Source organism: Antechinus flavipes, chromosome 4, assembly GCF_016432865.1.
Source record: "Antechinus flavipes isolate AdamAnt ecotype Samford, QLD, Australia chromosome 4, AdamAnt_v2, whole genome shotgun sequence".
Lineage (NCBI taxonomy): Eukaryota > Metazoa > Chordata > Mammalia > Dasyuromorphia > Dasyuridae > Antechinus > Antechinus flavipes.
Window position 1 is genome coordinate 312526223 of NC_067401.1, and position 21239 is coordinate 312547461.

The following is a 21239-nucleotide window of genomic DNA, read 5'->3' on the forward strand; positions in this document are numbered from 1 at the left end:
ACAAAAAGCTAATGAGGAGAATAATGCCTTAAAAAGCAAAATTGGCCAATTGGAAAAGGAGGTACACAAGATCATTAAGGAAAATAATTCCTTAAAAAATATAATTGAGCAAATAGAAGATAGTGACTTTATGAGAAATAAAGATACAATAAAGCAAAGACAAAAAATAAAAAAAATAGAAGAAAATGTGAACTATCTCATTGGAAAAAAAAAAAAAAACTGATCTAGAAAATAGTTCCAGGAGAGACAGTTTAACAATTATTGGTCTATCTGAAAGTCATGATAAAAAAAAAAAGAGTCTGGACATCATCTTTCAAGAAATTATTAAAGAGAATTGTCCTGATATTCTAAAACCAGAAGGTAAAATAGAAATTGAAAGAATTCACTGATCATCTCCTGAAAGAGATCCCAAAATGAAAATGCTCAGGAATATTATTACCAAATTTAGAACTAAAGGTCAAGGAGAAAATATTGCAAGCATCCAGAAAGAAACAATTCCAGCATAGTGGAACCACAATCAGGATAATACAAAATATAGCACCTTCTATCTTAAAGACTGGAGAGCTTGGAATATGACTTCCAAAGAGCAATGGAGTTAGGATTGCAACCAAGAATAACCTACCCTGCAAAACAGTTTAATTCTTCAGAAAAAAGATGGTCATTCAATGAAACAAAGGATTTTCAAAAATTTGTGAGGAAAAGACCAAAGCAGAATGGAAAATATGATTTTCAAATACAGGACTCTGGAGAATCATAAGGAGATAACCAAGAAAATGATATCATAAGGGACTCAATAACATTTATCTATTTACATTGTTACATGGGAGGATGATACTTGTATCATTAGAATATTCTCATTATTATAGCAGTCAGAATGAGTATATATAGACAGAGAGCATGGGTGTGAGTTGAATATGAAGGGATAATATATTTTTAATGATTAAATTAAGGAGTGAGAGAAATATGCTGGCTATTATCTACCATAAAAAAGAGACAAGAAAAAGCTTTTACAATGGAAGGGAAGAGGGGAAAGAAAGGGTGAGTGAGTATATCTTATTCTCTTTTTAAAAAAAATTTTAAATTTATAAGTATACCTTATTCTCATCAGAAGTAACTCAAATAAAAAATAACATACATATTTAATAGAGGTATAGAAATTTATGTTATTCTGCAGGAAAATAGGAGGGGGATGGGATATGAGAAGAGGGGAGGGGGATAAAAGAGAGGGCATACTGAGGAAGGGAGTAGTCAGTAGCAAAACACCTTTCAGGAGAGACAGCATGAAAGAAGAGAGAGAATAAATGAAAAGAAATATAATTAGCAATAGTAATTGTAAATTTTTTTTTCTAATCAAGTTTCTCTGATAAGGCTTCATTTCTCAAACAGAGGGAACTGAGTCAAATTTATAAAAAATAAAACCCATGCCCCAATTGATAAATGATCAAAAGATATGCTCTATTGCCCAAAGGGCTATAAATTCATGCATATCCACCTAACAACACACTACTAAGCATGAATACTAAAAAAAAAAAAAAAATTGGAAAAAAAAACAAACAAAAAGAAGAAAAATGACTTGTAGGTACCAAAAATATGCATAACAGTTCAAGGCAAAAAAACTTTGGAAACTGAGACAATGTCCATCAATTGGGGAATGACTCAATAAACTGTATGTATTTGTGATAGAATATTATCATTCTCTGGGGAATAAAAAGCAGGATGCTCTCAGGGGAAAAAAACACACCTGGAAAGTCCTCAATGAACAAAGTGAAATATACTATATACAAAAATAATAGCAATGTTCTGGGAAGGTCAGCTGTAAATGACTTTGTTATTCTCAGTAATACAATCATCCACAACTACTCTGAAGGACTTATGAGAAAAAATCCTATCCATACCCAAAGAAGGAACTGATTGCATCTGAATACAGACTGAAGCATTCTCTTTGTCTATCTTTCTCTCTTTCTTTTTAACTTAATTTTTTTGAGGGTTTTTATTTTCATTATGTTGAGAGATCTATGTTTTCTTTCATAATTTAACTTCTTTGGAAATGTTTTACATAACTGGTTTCTTCATTGTGGGTGAGGATAAGGGAGAGAAACTAGAACTCAAAAATCTTAAAAAACAAATGTAAAAAATTGTTTTGAATGTAGCTGGGGAAAATATTAAATAACCAAATTCAAAAATAAATTATTTATTAAACTTAAAAGAGTTATTTAAAATATTAAAGCTTAAAATTGCACTGATATTTTTAGGACACTATATAAGTCATAATGCTAGGAGAATTTATCAGGGAGATTTCTTGCTGGGAGATCAAGGAAGACTTCATAGCCCTTTTGAACTAGGCCTTAATCGTAGACATGATTTAGAAAGGCAGAGATTTCTGGAAAAAACTATTTTGATGTCTTCTGTAACAAAGCTTTACAGTAGGGATATAGGGTGAGTAATGCACAGAGATTACCAACTAATATAGCTGGTCAAATAATATATTGTTTGATTTATCAATAATAATTCATGCTATGCTTTCAGATTTTCAAAATGCTTTATGTACATTTTCCAATGTAAGTTAACCTTAAGGGTTCAGTGATGATACAGATGGAAAGGTCTTAGGTTGTAAAAATGAATAATATAATAGTGCCAGGAGAATCAAGGAATCAGAAGGAATGAATTAAGATCAGAATAATGTTGATTTGCATCCCAACCAAAACTTTTTAGCAATCAACCTCTTGGGCAATAGGGAAAGGGCAAGAAGCAGGAGGATGTCTCTGGTTGTGGTCCGTCTTCCTCTCACCTGGCTAATCCCAATTGTTTCTGAGATGTTGTAGGACTTTTCAAAAGAGTGTAAGGGGGAAAGCAATTCGGTAGGGAATACCCATGCTGGGGGATCTGAATGAAGAATTTCTTTTTCCCTTTGTAGCATGTCGCTGTAATCTCAATGGCTCATTCTCAGAGATTTGCCATATACAGACTGGGCAATGTGAATGCAAACCTAATGTCCAAGGACTTCGTTGTGATGAGTGTCAGGTAAGGAATAAACTCTTCCTGTCTTTTTATTTTCTTTATTTCGAAATCTATAAGGAGTTTCAGAGGTACAAAATGTATTCTAATATATAAAAGAGAACAAGAATGAGATAGTGTGGATAGCATTGGAGACCAGTAGTCCTTGGTTCAAATATACTGCCTCTAACACATCTTAGTTGTGTGACTACAGGTAAGTCACTTAATTTCTGAATATCCTCGATACTTCCCTAAAGCTAAAAATTGTTAGTTTAGATTGTTAGAGGTAATTTTACTCTGAGAGTCCCTACTAAGATAAAATCATAGGTCCAGACCAAAAGAAAAAGTATACATATTCAAGGGAGGATTTAGAAATTATTTATCTATTCCCCAATTGATAAATAGTCAAAGGATAAGAACAATTTTCAGATAAAATTAAAGCCATTTATAGTTTTATGAAAAAAAGTTCTAAATCACTATTAATTAGAGAAATGCAAATTAAAACAACTGAGGTACCATCTCACACCTCTCAGATTGGCTAAGATGACAGGAAAAGATAATGATAAATGTTGGAGAGGACATGGGAAAACTGGGACACTAATATATTGTTAGTGGTGTTGTGAAATGATCTCACCATTCTGGAGAGCAATCTGGAACCCAAAGGATTATATAATTGTAAATACCTTTTGACCAACAGTGCCATTACTAGGTCTGTATCCCAAGGAAATAAAAAGGAAGGGATAGGACCCACATGTGCAAAAATGTTTGTGGCAACTCTCTTTGTGGTAGCAAAGAATTAGAAAAGGAGTGGATGCCCCTCAATTGGGGAATAGCTGAACAAGTTGTTATGCATGAAGGTAATGGAATATTATTGTTCTATAAAAAATGATGAACAAGCAGATTTTAGAAAGGCTTGGAAAGATTTACATGAATTGATGCTGAGCGAAACAAGCATAACCAGGAATATAATATACACAATAATGGCAAGAATGTGCAATGATCACCTATGAAAGGCTTGGTTCTTCTCAGTAGTTTCAGTGATCCAAAGCAATCCCAATAGACTTCGGACAGAAAATGCCATCTGCATCCAGGAAAAGAAGGAGACAGAATATAAATCAACACATGCTTTTTTCTGGTTTTTCTCTCTCCCATGATTTTTTTTTTCCTTTTGGTCTAATTTTTTCTCTCCCAGCATGATTCACAAAGCAGTATGTATTAAAAATAAACTTACTACAATAAAAAAGTATTTACCTACATATATAAGGTCAATGAAATATTTGGAGTAATTAACAAAATTTATGGCAAATTAACATTTGGCTATTAGTATATACTTCAGTGTCAATAGAAATGTATATTATTTGCTGTAATTCAGATGCCCCTGCAGTAAAGAATATAAACCATTCATATTTAGTATGAGCAATTTTATGGCTCTTTGAGGAAATTCTCACCACAGGCAAAGCTCAGAGAGGATCTTATTCAGTACAAAGTAAAACACTTTGTTATCCTTATATTCCTGGCACAGTTAAATAGCCTTTGATTTTAACAAAATACCTCTAGTTTTGTCATTTTAAACATATTTCCAGCTAATGTTTTGAACTTGAAAACAGCTTTGACATTTACTAAAGTATATTTTTTAAAAGAATCATACAAAAATGAGATTTTTAATGAAAATTAGCTGTCAATCTTGTGTGAATGGGATTCTACGAACCCTATCACAATCAGCAGAGTGTACACTTGGAGAATTTCCCGGAGATGAAGCTTTGCGCTGATTCTTCCATGCTGGGTCCATCCCATTTGTTAGAGCTGATAGAATTCATTTACAAGGCAGGTAGTCAAGATAACAGTAAGCTCTATAACCCAGGGATAAAGAGAATCTAAGCACTTAACTCTGCTTTCATTTTTTTGTTGTCATTCTTCTTATGGTTGACTCTTCATGACACTCTCTGGAATTTTCTTGGCAAAGATCCTGGAGGGTTTGCCATTCCCTTCTCCAATTCATTTTACAAATAAGGAGACTGAGGCAAAAAGAATGAAGTTACTTGCCCAGGTTCACACAACTAGTAAATGTCCAAAGTCAGATTTGAACTTAGAAAGATGACTCTTCCTGACTCCATGCCCAGCACTCTATTCACTGGGCCATCTAGCTGCCCCCTGGTCTCATTAGCCAGCCATTTTTAGCTGAATCCCACAGATATTCACTTGGAACATGCAAATCTATTTCTGCAACTTGTGTTCCAGCTATATCACTTTCCCACTTAGTCCTTATGAATACTAGGAGGCAATTTGGAATAATATAGAGAAAGAAGAATGAGTATCAGGAAAACCTTGTTTCAGGGTCTGCCTCTGACACAAACTGACAGTGTGATCCTGCACAAGCCATTTCTCAAGATCCTATGCAATTCTCCAAAATTATAGCTTTCGGAGTAGCTATGGTTCTGCATTCATGACCTTGAAATAAGGTCTTCCTTGCCTCCTTCAGCAAACTCATAGATCTTGTCCACAAATGTGTATGTGTGTGTGTGTGTGTGTGTGTGTGTGTGTGTGTGTACAGACATATTCCCATTCAGTAGAAGGTACTTCTTTAGTGTCAACATCCTGCATTTAGGAATAAGTGAGAGCAACATTGTATTCAAACTCTTGCATACTGTCTTATACTTTCTGTTTCACATTTTCTTTTGTCTTGGGCTCTGAAAGGCCCAGTTGCAGTGGGACTCAGAGAAGCAATTCTGTGTATTTTGTGACTGCAACCCTCTTGGCTCTGTGTCACCTCATTGCGACAGAACTGGAAGATGTGTCTGTAAATCAGAATTTATAGGTAAAAAGTGTGAACTCAGCAGGCAGGTGCATAAACAGGAAGAGAAGCCATGGATAACCCAACAACTACAAGGTCCTCCTCCTCCTCTTCCTCCTCCAAGATGGGGTTCTGTCAGTGCAAGTGGGTGCCCTCGGGGGGCCTATAGACCCCAATCACTGGTAATCCCAGAGGCACTGCATGGAACGTGTCTCAGCATGGACTTTTCTGTGTGCTATTGCTGACATTTTTGGTCTTTGTGTGCCTAGCACAGTACCTGGCACATAAGAGACACTTAATACTGATTGTTGGTTTTTGGACATGACTTTATTGCATTATCCTAAATCAAGACTGTCAAGTCTGCACATTGTAAATGCAGATCTAAATTGGCTGAGAGCTTCAGTTTTTGAAATGTATCTTTCTAAGGCCCAACTTGGAGCACCCCATTTCCCTGCGGGAAAGCTTTTCATTATTTCATTGTCTCTAGAGTAAAAGAGATGTTTCTGCCTCTATATATTCACAAAGGTGATCACTTATGACTATATCCTTTTTCTCTGGCACATCATCTTTTGGAATCTCTATCCTTCTTAAAGAATCAGCTAAATTTCAGTTTTCCAGAAAGCCTTCACTATCTAACCTGCTAACCTTCACTATCTACCCTGCTAACCCTTGCTGAAAGGACTTTTTCCAATATAAAATGTTAATAGAATAGCTTGTCTAGATCTTCCCATTGCCCCCAACTATATAGGCTGGAACCCTATTAAATGAACTCCTTGAGGATTTTTTTTTTCCTTTTATATCCTGACTGCTTAGCATGATAACTTGCCAAATACTAAGTGCTTAAAAACTATGTGTTGCCTACTCTAATACCTCATTGTGGTATATCATGACCTTTAATTCTCAAAGGCTGTGCCTAAACTCTGGCTCTCCTGCCAACCTAAAAGGGCCTCAATGGATATCAAAAAGTGCAGGAGAAGAAGGGGGGTGAGAAAAGGAAAGGCAGAAGAGCAGATTCATAAAACACATCAACTATGGCATTAAAGGTTGTAATTTGCAAAATTAAAGTATTCACATGCCTAAATAAATTTTACCAATGTTATTATTAGCTACTCAACTAAATCAGCTTAAAATACAATGGAAGGCTCAGTTCAAGAAAGCAAGAAAACATGGGGTAGGGTGTCCCTTTTGACTTATTATTAATTACTATTTCATCAAGATTTGTTTTTATGGGTTCAGAAGGACAATCTTTTTGCTAATATCTTTTTAAACAAAATTTAGAAAAGACACAATCAAGTTTTCTGGGCAATTCCCTCAAGTCTCATTGCTGGTCTTATCAATCTTTTTAAAGATCTAATTCTGATGTCAGGCTTTAAAATAAAATCTCTCTGGAACCCAGTGTGTCATTCTTGTATAATTGTCTTAAGTACCAATGCAAGCATACAGACTTGCAAATACAACCCAAAAGCAACAACTTTTTAGAATGGAGAGAAGGAAGAAGAAAACTATTAGTTTCAATAGAAAATAACTTCTCTTTACCAACCATCTAAAAAAATGTATTCAGTCAATTGCCCAGATATTTTAGATATGTAAATGTTTATATCACATAGATATAGTATCCAGGTATTTATACCGAATTTTTATTTGGATATTTGACTATATAGACAGAAAAAAAAATTAAAGAAGGTATGAGAAAGTCACTAATTCTTTTAAATCTAAGAATTGTTCCATTTTCACTTATAAAATAAAAAATTTCAAAAAATTTTACACCAGAAATTATGGTTCTTTTAAAACACAGTATCATTTCTTAGATAAAAATACTCTTTGAAACACAAGAAATCATAAGAAAGTAATGCATTCCATGGTCTCTTTTCTCCTCTCCTTCCTTCTGTGCAAAGCTCTGTTTCATTCTTTTAGACAATTTTTCCCCTAGTTTTCACTTTTATAAATAGAATTTATGAGAACCTATCAAAGTTCTTATTGAGAGCTGAGCTTTAGACTCTGCTTGGTTGGCTTCAATGCATTAATCTAAATGTCTGGCCTGAGATCTTTGTTATTCATGTTTATTTTCTGAGTGTGCTTTTCTTAACCTTTGAAAGTAATCTTTGACTGTGGCAATTGCAATTAGAAATGTAATTACTGAATTTGGATAATCCTTACTCTGTAGAAACTTGATTTGATACCTTTTTTAATTCTATGTTGGCAATTTCCTGTTGATTTTCTTATAAAATATTTCCTACAAATCTCTAGGTGCTTTCTTTCATTTTAAAAGTAGGATACCACTCTTTATTCTATTTCTTGTTTAAGCTAAACAATATCAAATTGTCACATAAGATCCTCTTTTACCCTATTTTTTCTCTTGTTAACATCAATAGCTATTTGTTTTTGTTTTTTTTAATGAGAATTTTCAAAAAAATTAGAAATGGAAAGAGAAAAAATTCATAGTAAGTAGAAATTTAAAAAAAAAATAATGCCTTACTCTTACTTGTGGCAAAACTTGAAAGCATCTTAAGTTTCAAGAAAATTAATTTTGTGTTCCCCAATTTGTGTTTTCCCAATTTTATTATCAACATAATGAATATAATAATGAAAATTATCTTAGTAACAAAAAAATCTTTGAGAGTTATACAGTTCACTTCTGAAGTTTCTTTTCATGAAAAAAAAAAGGATAGAGAAGATCACCGAGTCTAATATTACATTGGAGTTATTTTCAATTACTTTATTATGTTTTAATCTCTACACCCAACAGAACTGGGATAAGAGAAAGCTGACCTTCACATGCAAACATGGCAGTCTTTAGTGAAAATGCTTTGAGTTTTTCTAATAGTAATAATGGAGGGTGTTAGCTGTCTTTATCTTCATTCAGTCTATTTATGACTAATAGCACATATTTGTAAGACAGCAGGCTAGAGTTATGAATGCAAAAGATTGTTTTCCTCAAAGAAATAACTTGTATTGGATAATCTATGAAAATGAAAATTTCTTTCTTTAGCATATCCTTATAGAGCTTTCATCAATAACCAACTCTGGGAAGAATATCAAGTAATTTATGATTTAGACTTTGATGTGCACATATTTCCCAAGACATTTCATCAAACATGTCCCTAACTGCAAATAAAGTGAATTTAGTAAATAATCCTACTGACTTCCCATCCCACTCATTTTTTGCAAATATTTCATCTAATGATCCCAATGTCAGCTGGACCCTGATTATGCCTGGAAATATAAGACTGTTTATTGTGATAGAAGACAAAATCGCTATTTTTGTCACAGTATTTGAAGCAGATTGGATTTCAAAACCAAAAATTATTATTGGCTACATTTAAACAATTATTGTGCAATCAAATAAACTTGAGAATGATCTGTTTCATTTTGTAAGTGTGGATACCAGTGCTGAGTTAGTTTATACATCAATGGATTGTAGATTTAGAATTAGAAGGGGTCTTAGAAGCCATTTAATTCAGATCTTCTTATTTGACAGATTGGGGAACTGGGGCCTAGAGAGATTAAATGTCTTGAAGGCCACACCAGTAATTTCCAGCAAGCAGTATTTACACCTGGATCCTCTCTCTGACTCCAAATATAGCACCCTTTCCACTGTATCATGATACAGTTCCTAAATTGATGACTAAAAGTTTCTCTCTCTTTTTGGTTACATATTATAGATAGAATGGAGTAGAAGAAATATCAGTCCAGGAAAGAAGGAGAGAAAAATTTTATTTTCCAATTTTTCTGAAACCATTTTTTAAAAAAATATCAAAAACATCTATAACACTTTTTGCAAATCTATAATCCAGGACCTGAAAGAAGTTAAATAAACTTTAAAAAATGAAACTATGAACAAGGGAGGTTTTAATTAAAACTGAAAGTCACCCATGGCTTCCATCTTTTGGACAGATCATTGCTGTGACCTTGGGACATGTGGGAAAAGGCTAGTTAAAATGTTACAGACCTCAAAATATTGCCCCAGTGCTGCCCTCACTTCTGATGTGACTTCAGTTTAATAGTTTTTCTCCTCTGCTATGGAGGAAATGTCTATTAACTTTAATAACAGTCTAGCTGTCATCGAAATAGCATAAAAGAGAGAAACCTACAGTCCACAATTCTTTCTGTTCCCACCTGCATACTTTGTTTAGCTGTTGTGATTTTGGCTTATTTGTCCTTAACTGGTTTTCCTTTTCTTTCCATAACAGCCTCAAACCTTTGGCCTACAATCTTCCCAGGGCTGTGTTCCTTGCAATTGCAATTCCTTTGGATCCAAGTCTTTTGATTGTGAAGAGAGTGGGCAGTGTTGGTGCCAACCTGGAGTAGCAGGAAAGAAATGTGACCGATGTGCTCATGGCTTTTTTAACTTTCAGGAGGGAGGTTGCACTCGTAAGTAAACAGCTATTCCCTTTCATCTCATTATTTAAGATTTTGAGGGGAAAGAAAAAGCTGCCTTTTTATTTTCAGCATCCTAGAAAGAAGCAACAAAGGAGGGAAGATTGCTATTGAGACATGATTTCCAATAATTGGGAGGAACTGATTGCTAGGGTGAAATGATAGGAAGCTTGAGGAGCAAGCCCAGGTCACCCAGGTATTCATTCCTCTCCAGGCTGTACTCCTGATTCTCCCAGTCTCTCTATTATGAAAGCTTCTTGAGTATAGGAACTGTCTTTCTTTCTGCTTGAATTTATATTCTCAGAAATTAACACAGTGCCTGGCACATAGTAAGGGCTTAAGGAATTGCTTGCTTCTTGCCTATGAAAAAAACACAATAGTGAAAAAATATCAAAGAATAGCAAAATGCCCCTAATTTAGACATCACTAATTTAGGATTTGCAACCAATAACTTGTTGGTCCAGACTATCATTTACTTTTGCCAATTTATATTATAAATTATATAAAGTTTAAAGCACTACAGAAATGAATTATTATCATTTCATATGCATTTTATATATTAGTTACACATATTTCCATTATCCTATAGATAGTTTTATATATATGAAGAGAGATTTAAAATCATTTTATTTTCTTCATACATAGAATAAATGTGTTATTCAAATCATTAAATTGAATTAGAACCCCCCCAAATAATTGCTGGTTGTAATATTTTTGTAATTTATTAATATTCAGATATTCAAAAATATTACAACCAGCAATTATTTGGGGGCTTCTAATTCAAAGACTGTAGGACTAAATGTTTCACATGCTTAAGAGAATCAAATGTTCCCAGAAATCCTCAAACTCTTTAAACTCACCCATTTACATAGGAACTAAGATTTCAATTAGAAATTATTCTCATCTACGCATTACAGTGGAATCATTCTATCCATTATATTGGGGACAGCCAAGTGGTACATTAGAGATAGAGCACCAGGCTTGGAATCAGGAAAACTCATCTTTCTGAATTCAAATTCAGCCTCAGACACTAACTATGTAAACTTTGGCAAGTTATTTAACACTGTCTACCTCAATTTCTTTATCTATAAAATGAGCTGGAGAGAGAAATGACAAATCACTCCAGTTTCTTTGTCAAGAAAACCCCAAATGGGAACACCAAGGGATAAGCATAACTGAAAAACAATATCCATTATAACAAAGGCAGTGTGAAATATTGGAAAGGGTCAGAAAATCCTATATTCAAATTTTGACCATTTCTTATTTGACTTGCAAGTTAATTGGATTTACTAACTATGCAAGTCCTAGATTTTCTGGGTCTATTTCCTCCTATATAAAAGAATTTGAGAAGGTAATTTTGAAAGCCTGTTACAGACCTAAAAAAAAAAAAAAAAAAAGAAAAGCCTGAGAATCTAAGGCAAAACTATTAAATTTACTTGACTTAATACTATATTAACTTGAAAAATAATAGAGCTGCATTTTTAAATGCATAATATATATTCAAATTTCTACTGTTTGTACAATAGTGCCTCCAGCCATAGACTATACAGATGAGAATATTAATATTCTTCTAGAAGGTTAGTTATGCTAATCACTTTGTTAAAGGCAAAATTAGCAAAGAGTCTAAATCAGAGAATTGGACAAGCTGCTCTTTCAGGCCACACTTTTTATTCCACACATAAAGCTGACTTGAATCATGGTATATTCCTAAAGGAATATTCCTAAAGGAATCCAGGATCTAATTTTGAATGCATGCTTCATTATTTACTGCTTGTTTGACTGTGGGCAAGCCATTTAATTTCTCTGCTCCTCAGTTTCCTCATCTGTAAAATGAGATTAGACTAAATGACTTCTAAGGCATTTTGAAGCTCTATATCCATAATCTTATGCTCTCTCTCAAACTTTTTAAAATCCAGTGTTGACATATAATTTCTTTATAATATGTTACTAGTATTAGCTCTGTAAAAGTTAATTTGCCATCTCTCACCTTAAATCTATTGAGTTCAAAAGTTTTATAGCATTACTTGTTACAGGAAGCCTGACCAACTTCAACATATTGTATAAGTGAATATAAAATGAGATTTTCCATGCTACTTGTATTTTTGTGCTTACCCCACCAAATTTCATGGCCCTTTTTTTATTTTGAAGATAAAACGAGATCATATTTGTAAAGTACTTTGCAAATCTTGAAATACTATTTAAATGCTAGATATTATCTTGTTTTTTTTTAATAATTATAATCCCCCTTTTTAAAAAAAATTATTTTGTTAAAGAAGACTATACTGGGATCCATTAGCCTAAGAGAAGCAAGACACTAAATGTCATATAGGCAAGAAATAGAATCCTTCATTTACACAGCTTTGAAGTCTTCAAAACTTTACCTTGATATTCCCTGGGAGAAAGGGATGGGAAAAGCTGAATCTATTGTTTGTTCTGTATCTTCCAACATTGTAAGAAAAAAGCAAGCTAACTATACAGAAATAAGGCAGATGGTAAATGCAGCCTCTAAAACACTTTGCACGCATAAGTAGTGTTCATGGCAAAGCATTTTTTCTTTAGACTTGCAGAGTTGTAAAACACTTGCTGATGCAGATCATTTTTGTTTTTTATTCACCAAACTGAAGTTCAAAAGAACAAGTCTTATACCTGTTGTTTACAATTCAGCTGTATTAACAAGAAGGAGGAAAGGGAGTGAGCAATTTCATATGGTAGTCAAAAAAAAATCAGAAGCAAACCCCAGATGAATAAATACTATCATAATTATAGTCCATAGAATTAGAATGAAATTAACTTTTAATAACCCATGATAAATTGAGAAAATATTTTAAAACTTAGTGAATTGGAAACTTAGTGAATTTAACTTAGGAATTAGGTGAAAGATAATATCAAGATTATATGAAAATTATACTGATGATTATTTCTTATCTTTTGTTTTATCTCCTTCTGTGAAGCCTGTGAGTGTGCCCACCTGGGTAATAACTGTGATCCAAATACTGGCAAATGTATTTGTCCTCCCAATACCATTGGAGACAAGTGTGATAAATGTGCACCTAATTCTTGGGGCCATAGCATCATCCATGGCTGTAAGGTAAGTAGATTCATTCCTTTCTGTCTCTGTGGTAAAACCAGAGAACGGACTGTTTTTCTTTATTGAGAAACTCTTAACTACAACCAGAAACTGACAAAGCTTTCCAGGATCATGCTTATTCTGTGAGTTCTAATACTGATTAAATCTGTCTTAGAAATGTGAACCTATATCTAACCAGTGTTAAATCCTAATTGTGCAGTCAATAAACTTTTTAAACTATCAAAGTTACACTTTTTTCATAGTAATACATACATGGAACAATTACATTCCTGAAATGTCATAACTGATACTGTATGTTATAAACTGTGATCTAAAAACATTATGGGAATTTAACCATTTAAAGTATTCCTGAGATAATTATAAGATGGAAAGCTTTATAAAGGAAATAACTATAACCCTTATTTGTCTGATTGGTAAGTTTGGATTTCTATATGTTGGGATGGTTCATATTTATTTTCTCCATTGAGTAAAAGGGTGGGGATTTTAATATATTTTGATGGACAACATTCTAACATTAGCATCATATCAAGTTCTGTTTGTTGAAAAGTTAAGGTATGGAATTAAATTGCCTGATCTCCTAAAAACCTGATCAAATAGCACTTCTCCAAAAGATATAAGCTTTTATTCATCTACCAAAAAATGTGTCTGAGCATGTTACAAGTAGGAATTTTGGAAGAAAAATATAACACACTGTTAAGTCTAGTCTTCAATAAAAAATTTTTCTCCATCACTTTTTAAAAGTTTAGATGATCAATAAAACAAGTTCTAATTTCTTGTATTTGCTATTTCCAAGGTGTAAAAGCTTACACTAAAAGTTTAACAATAGACTCCAGAAATATTTGTGCTGTCTCTTCAGATTCTGGCTCTGAGTGATTTGACATGAAGGCACCAGTTTAGACAGGAAGGCACTTAATATATCTGATGTTTTCTGGTAGTAACTCTGAAAATATCAATGAGTATTTAAATGTAAGTATATGCCTTTCTCAGGAAAGGACAGGATACTATTCATCTTGAGAAGGATAAATAAGTTCCTAGGGAGAGAAGTTAGAAAAGTATGAGTTCTTTAATGATTGAATATATTAAAGCAAAATACTGTCATCAAATTTTCAACAGTATCATTTTATCCTATATTATGTTTCTTTTCACTAACTGTTTAAGTGTTAAGTGACCTGCCCAGGATCACACAGCTAGAGACCCAGATTTGAATTCATGTCCTCCTGATTCTAGGAATCTTTTACTTTATTCCATTACTTATCTACCGCCAAATAATCAAATCTTGAATGATACATAATCAGTTTAGAATTATTATTGGCATCATAAATCTAAAATGAAAGAGAACACAGGATTCGATTAGCCTATGTATCTCTTTTACTTTACAGATGAGGAAACTGAGACTCTAAAAAGTTAAATGACTTGTCCATTGTCACACAAGTAACAAGCAATCATCAAGATTCTAACTCAGATATTCCATAATTTCACATTTAATATTTTAAATTCTACCCACCATCTACTGCACTATACAAACTTGAGTTCATAAATGAGCAGGGACAAAGGGAAACCAGCCTAGCCAAAGGAAGTTCAAAAGATACTAAAGTTATCATCAGAAGACCCGAGTTTGAATCCTAACTCACTCATTTCTTGTGTGACCTCTGTAGCTCTTCCCTTTCCCATATCCCTTAAGTTAAAGGGTAATACTTGATGCTCTCTAAAGTCCTTTCCAACCTGAGATTTTATGATTCTTTCTTCTCACCATTATTTCATCAAAAGACATTTCTGCCCCAACACTTAATTTTGTTACCAATATGACTTTGGCCAATGAGAACCTTCCACGAACAACAAAGGGTGTTACCTAAAGACATTATAAGTGACTTCAACAGTGATTTTTTTTTCCCAAAAAATAAAATCTTGAGTAATTACATGAAGACTGCAACTGTTCTTTTTGGTGGTGGTATCATTCTTGAATCAAGTTTTTCTTGAGAAGAACATGATTTCTGGCAGATTTTGTAAATTAACTTCATAAAGACCACATAATGGGGTGATGTCTCTTCCTGGAGTAGAGAATTTACTTTTCCTGTTTGTCTTTTATAGAATTTCATTTCTATAAAGTTCACATCACTTCTAAAAAATCTACAAGCTGCCAACAGTACGATCTAAATAAAGATTCATGCATGACATTGGGCAAGTTTCTTTATCTCTCTAGTCCTCCATTTCTTCTTCTGTAAAATGAAGATTTTAGACTAATTAGATGGTCAGCATCAGTCTTGGATTTGTAATCTATAAAGTGCTATTGTAAGTGCCATATAAATGCTACCTATTACTAACTATGTTGTATTAACTCTCCCCTTTCAATGTTTAACAGCTAATTTTTCTTACTAGCTGTTGACCCTGGGCTTTCGTCTTCCTCAGTTTCATAATCTAGAAAGTGGGAACAATAATAGCATCTCCCTCCTAGGGTTATTGGGGGAAAAAAATAAGATATTTGTAAAGGGCTTTGTCTGACTTAAACTGCTCTATAAATGTCAGCTATTGTGTTTATTGTTGTTATTTTTGCTAAAACTTAAATCTAGTTTTATTTTTGACATACTAGCTGATTATAGGCAAATCATTTAACCTTTCAATCTTCTAGTCAAAGCCCAGACCTGGCTTGATTAAGGAGTTTCCTTATTCAAGAGTTATTTGTATTTATCCCAATCCATTGATAACACTCAATATCCTTACGTTAGGGATCTGATCTGGTGGGGCAGATTTGAAAACTCAAATTCATAGTAATTCTGCCCTTGTATGTTTAGTCATGAAATCTCAATAGTTCAAAATTAAGTACCAAGCTAGAAAAAGCAAACTCTTTAACAATGGACAAGGGGGGCATTAAAATCCAAGCCATGTTTTTGGAAGAATCACTCTCTTATATATAGTTCCTAGAAATCAAATAATATTTATGAGAAATCAAATTAATCTATGCAGTCTTTGGATAGAATAAAAATTATATACATAGAAATTAGTTCCAGCCCAAATGAAATAAAGTAGGGGGGAGGAATTATGGATGATCAGTTCCTCCATATCAGTTTTTTTCTTAGTTTTCCAGATATTTAAGTTAACACACATTTTTTAAAAATCTTATACCTTATCACCTTTCCTTCTTCATTTAATTTTCACCTCTCCAGCTTCCTAGGCTGTGTGGGTTTAAGAAAGGATTTGCCTGTGTTAACACATCTGCTACCCCAGCAGCTCCATGGGTGTCTTGAAGAGAGAAGGGAATGGGATAGAGTGAGTTTCTCTCCTGCTAGGTGTTCTTTTTTAGAGTTGCTTTATTCTTATATGAAGCTATATTCCCCTGCCCTAGATTAGCAAAAAATCAAAATCTTAGAAATCAATTCAGATCCAAGTCATCCTGATTCCTTTTAAAGATACTATACCTATGAAGCATTACGACTATAATATAAATTCAGTAGCATATATTTTGAATTTTAGCTATTTTGGGTGGGTCTAATAAAATTTTATTTTAGTCTTTCCTGGATACATTAATTCCAATCACCATGATGTTTCTGATACTTTTTTTCTATCTCCTGTTATGGTTCATTTTATAGGTACTAATCTATTATCAGGTGGATAGTCCTTGGGGTTGTCTAGTTTACTCTGCTCTGGTAGACTATATGTAATATGCTATGTTCAGTTATTGGTACCAAATTTTACATAGGACTTTGATAATTTGGAGTAGATAACCAGAATGATGAAAGTCCAACATTTTGGACTATGGAAATTAAAGGAAATGGAAGATTAAAGGAAGGAGGAGAACACCATAGCTATCTTAAAATATATGAAGATCTATAATATTGAAAAAAATAGACTTCTCTTTCAGTCCCAAAAGGGACTAAATTTACACTTAGTGTCAGATAATTCTTCCCAACAATTGGAGCTTTCACTGGGGATCTTTAAGCGAAGGCTAGATGATCACTTATTGGGCATATTTGAAAGGTATTCTTTGGGAAGTATGAGTTGGAAAAGTAGCTTCTAGATCCCTTCTAAGGGATTTTTTTTGTGTAATTCTGTGAAGTATGAAGTATACTCATTTAGTCTTTCTGATACTAGATTGTTATCTTACCAATAATAAGATATAATTAGGCCCTCCACATTATGGAAGTTAAGGGCAAGGCACCTCAGTGATCTGGAAAATCCACATAAAATTTTTGGCCCTCCCTTCATACTACAGAAGTCTACCAGCTTTGTGACTTTCCTTCTCTTTTTCTTGATACTACACAATAGAATACATATATTTTATGCATTTCTGAGTTTCTAAATTTTTTGTGTGTCATCTGTTGGACTTTGCATGTTGCCTTCAGCTTCTGCAAAATTTCTAAAAGATCCCTATTTAATCCTTATGCCAATTTGTAATTTCCCAAAACTGCAATGGGGAAACTCACTAAGTGGAAAGGAAGCAAAAGTATTATAATTTTACCTATCTTAGAACTGGAAATCATGTTTATAGGATAAGAATAGGAATTGGCCTTATAATTTCATTAATAGAGGGAAATTTCAGATTAGAAAACTCCCTCTACAATGCAAGTTGGCACTTTCTCTGTAGATTATATTCTTAGATATCTGTAAAAATCACTGAAAGGATGTCATTTGTCCAGTCAGAAATCCAGTTTGAATCCAAAGTGGGATTTGAACCTAATAATTCCTTAGTTGAAAGATGAACTTTCTATCTACTACATCATAGTACTCTATCTTATATTTATAGTATATAGAATATTTTTTAATGTTTTTAAGTTATCCATTTGACTAGCATCAGGCATAGCAATCTAGATATGTTATAAATCAGAAATGCATCTTATCAAAAGAGATTGGAGAAATAAAAATCTAATATTTGCAATTGAGGCAAGCTAAAACATAAAATCAACTAACAAAATGAAATTGAAAAATCACTTATTAAATGATTACTAAGAGCCAAGAATCACAGTATAATTGTTGGAGACCACACATATGCTATTCAACTGCAGGGCAGAGGAAGAGATTTGATGGTCCTTAGAGTTTAGCAGAAGCATGGCTAGGTAAAAGATCAATCTCACTTTCAGTGGAGAATAGGATCTTATCTAGGGTTAGAGTTACGATGGCATGCTTCTTTAAAGAAGCTTTAAGTGCAATAGATACTAGAACAAACTACTAATCCTTGCTGTCCAATATTGCCTAATCTCAGTCTATCATGTAATTCAGAAGTGTCAAATACACTATCCATTATACTACCAGTACAGCCCCAACCATATTAAAATATAATAGATAAATAAAAATCTAATTTAAAAAATAACATTAACATGGGATTTTCCCAAGTCAACATGCAACCCAAAGGAGGATTATCCTTATTTACAGTTTAGTTCTTCTTCCATTTGTATTTGGGACTATTTGATGTAGCTATAACTTTTAGTGATCTGATTAGGTCTCCAAAGGACTTCAGGATGCTAAGAAATGAACCTGCGTCTATGGACTGACCCTTAAAGCAAAAAACATCTTACTGAAGAAGCCCACACATTTCCCCAAGCTATAAACACAAGAATTTCCAAATTTTCAATGTGTTACCTTTACAGCACAGGTGCAAACCAAGAGTTTAGGAAGCTGTGGGGCTGAAAGGAAGGCAAGCACAGGTGTTACCCCTTGCTCAGGAAAATTGCCTTCCCACCTCTAACTAGGAGATTGCAAGTGGAAAACTCTTGATTGCAGCTTCATGGGGAGTATTGAACAGCAGTAGGAAAGAACCAAAATGTTAGTATATGTCAGATTCAGTTACATAGTAACTTGGGATACTATAGATAGCAGTACAAAAAGAGGATGATTGTTTGAAAAGTCTATTCTTTAGTTAAGGTGGAGAGGTAATGGAGTGGATGCTCTGGGGAATATGATAACAGGTGATTTTAAAAAGCTTAGAATCCTCAGAGCTGGGACTTGAAGGATTTGTCCTTTTGTGGCAAAGCTTCTTAATCTTTTTTTTGTTTGTTTGTTTCTTTGGTACCATGAGCTCCTTTTATCAAAATAAGAAAAAAATTAAAGAAAGAAAGAAAAATACAAGGAATTTGGAGAAAAGTAATACTGGAATGCAGTTGTCAAAATAGTGACAAAAACAAATTCAAGAATTCCTTGAAATCTAGGTTAAGAATTCTTGCTACATGGGCATTTGGCCATGTGTACATTGTTAAAGTCTGTGGCTTCATTGACATGATATAAAAATATAATGTTAAAAATAATAGTATTTATATAGTGCTTACCATGTGCTATGTATCCTGCCAAGTGCTTTACAAATTCTTATTTTATCTTCACAACAACTCTGGGAGGGAGGTGATTATTATACTCGTTCCAATTTTACATGGAGACAAAAGTTAAGTGACTTGGCCAAGCTCTCACAGTTAGTAAATGCCTGAGGCTACATTTGAACTCAGGTCTTTCTGCTTAAAGTTTTGCGTTCTATCTACTTCAATGACTATGTGAAATGAACAGTGATGGGGAAGGGGAATTTTTGTCTAATAAAATTTACGTAAATCCTAGGCAACTAAGTTCACTTCTAGGCTTCTATTTGGTAAGGAGAGTTCCAAAAGTGGTGTGCTATTTATGGTATTTACATCAAATACTGGAGTTTCATTAATTTAAATTAATGTTAATTAATTAATTAATGTTACAGATAGTTTTCTAGAAGGAATTCTGGAATTGTGTTTTGAGAAATTTCTTGTGAAATTTAACTAAATTTTGCATTTCATTATCTGTTCTGTAGGCTTGTAATTGCAGTCTGGTGGGATCATTGGATTTCCAGTGTAATATAAATACTGGCCAATGCTCCTGCCACCCAGAGTTCTCCGGCAGAAAATGCTCTGAATGCAATTTGGGCCATTGGAATTATCCTCACTGTGATCTGTGTGACTGCTTCCTGGCTGGGACAGATGCCTCAACCTGCAGCTCAGAAACTGAAAAATGTGCATGCCTTAACCAGAGTGGACAATGCACTTGTAAGGTACAGAGTCAAAGTCTAGCAATGATAAACAGTCTCACAATTGTTTTTCTTCTTCTCAATGTTATTCCTTACTTCTGTTCCAGTGAATTTAAAGGGAAAATCACCAAAGAGTATATGTTGGTATATGGCTCCCTATGAATATGAGAGCAAAATTCAACTTTTTAGCAATAAATTATCTTTAACCAAATCCAAACCAAATCTGTTTGGATTTCCTATTGTGATGGTTTGATAAAGATTTTACAGTTCTTCTGTTTGGTAGAGATTCTATGAATTTACCAACAAGTAATATTTTGCAAAGCAAAACTTTTAAGGGAGAAGACTTTCCTTTTTAACATCTGTCTGCCCATTCAAAGGGCAAAGAGTTTGAAATGACAGAAAGTGACCTGAAATGCATTTAATCTCACTTAAGCAACACGTACCTACTGAACATCACGCCTGTGAGTGAAATAATAAGACACATTAAAAGCAGCTTCTCCTAAAAATGGATCAGCAATTATGATACAAAGCAGAATGCTCTTGTTGCCGTGGGAGTGCTACAGCTTCACATTACCCAGCACCCCTGACATTACAACAGTGACTATCTGAACATTTCAGCCCTCATTAATATTGTTAAATGGTGTGGAAAAATAATCAATTAAAAAGGCAAAGAGGTATTTTTCCCTTTAGATGTTTCTGCAAAAATCAATTCCACTCTAAATACAGTTAATATCATGTCAGAGGTATTCTGACTACTCAAGATAAAGGCCCTGAAGAGAGGGACAAAAGAAATCAGAGAAGGAAGCCCTGGAGGATGGTTTTGAATAGGCTTGAGCCTTCTTTTAAGGAATATTTCTATCAAGGAAGGGCATGCACAGTGCATGTACAGATTATATACAGTGTCCAGTAACCAAATATTAGCCTGGATCTTGTCATTTATATTCTGATGTTGTCCTACCATTTTTTTGCATTGCATGGACCTCAATCTAGTGTTCATTATTTTTATTATGCCGCTTCTGAAG

General features: G+C 33.6%; 1 protein-coding gene across 1 annotated transcript in view; it reads left to right on the forward strand.

Annotated features, from left to right (window-relative positions):
* The window catches only part of LAMA2 (laminin subunit alpha 2), a 770763-nt gene that overhangs the window by 528834 nt on the left and 220690 nt on the right, over positions 1-21239 (forward strand). Inside the window, exons 20-24 of the mRNA XM_051997719.1 lie at positions 2915-3021; positions 5689-5967; positions 9976-10156; positions 13114-13250; positions 20005-20241. Of these exons, the coding sequence (XP_051853679.1) occupies positions 2915-3021; positions 5689-5967; positions 9976-10156; positions 13114-13250; positions 20005-20241 (941 nt within the window). The remainder of the gene's footprint in view (positions 1-2914; positions 3022-5688; positions 5968-9975; positions 10157-13113; positions 13251-20004; positions 20242-21239) is intronic.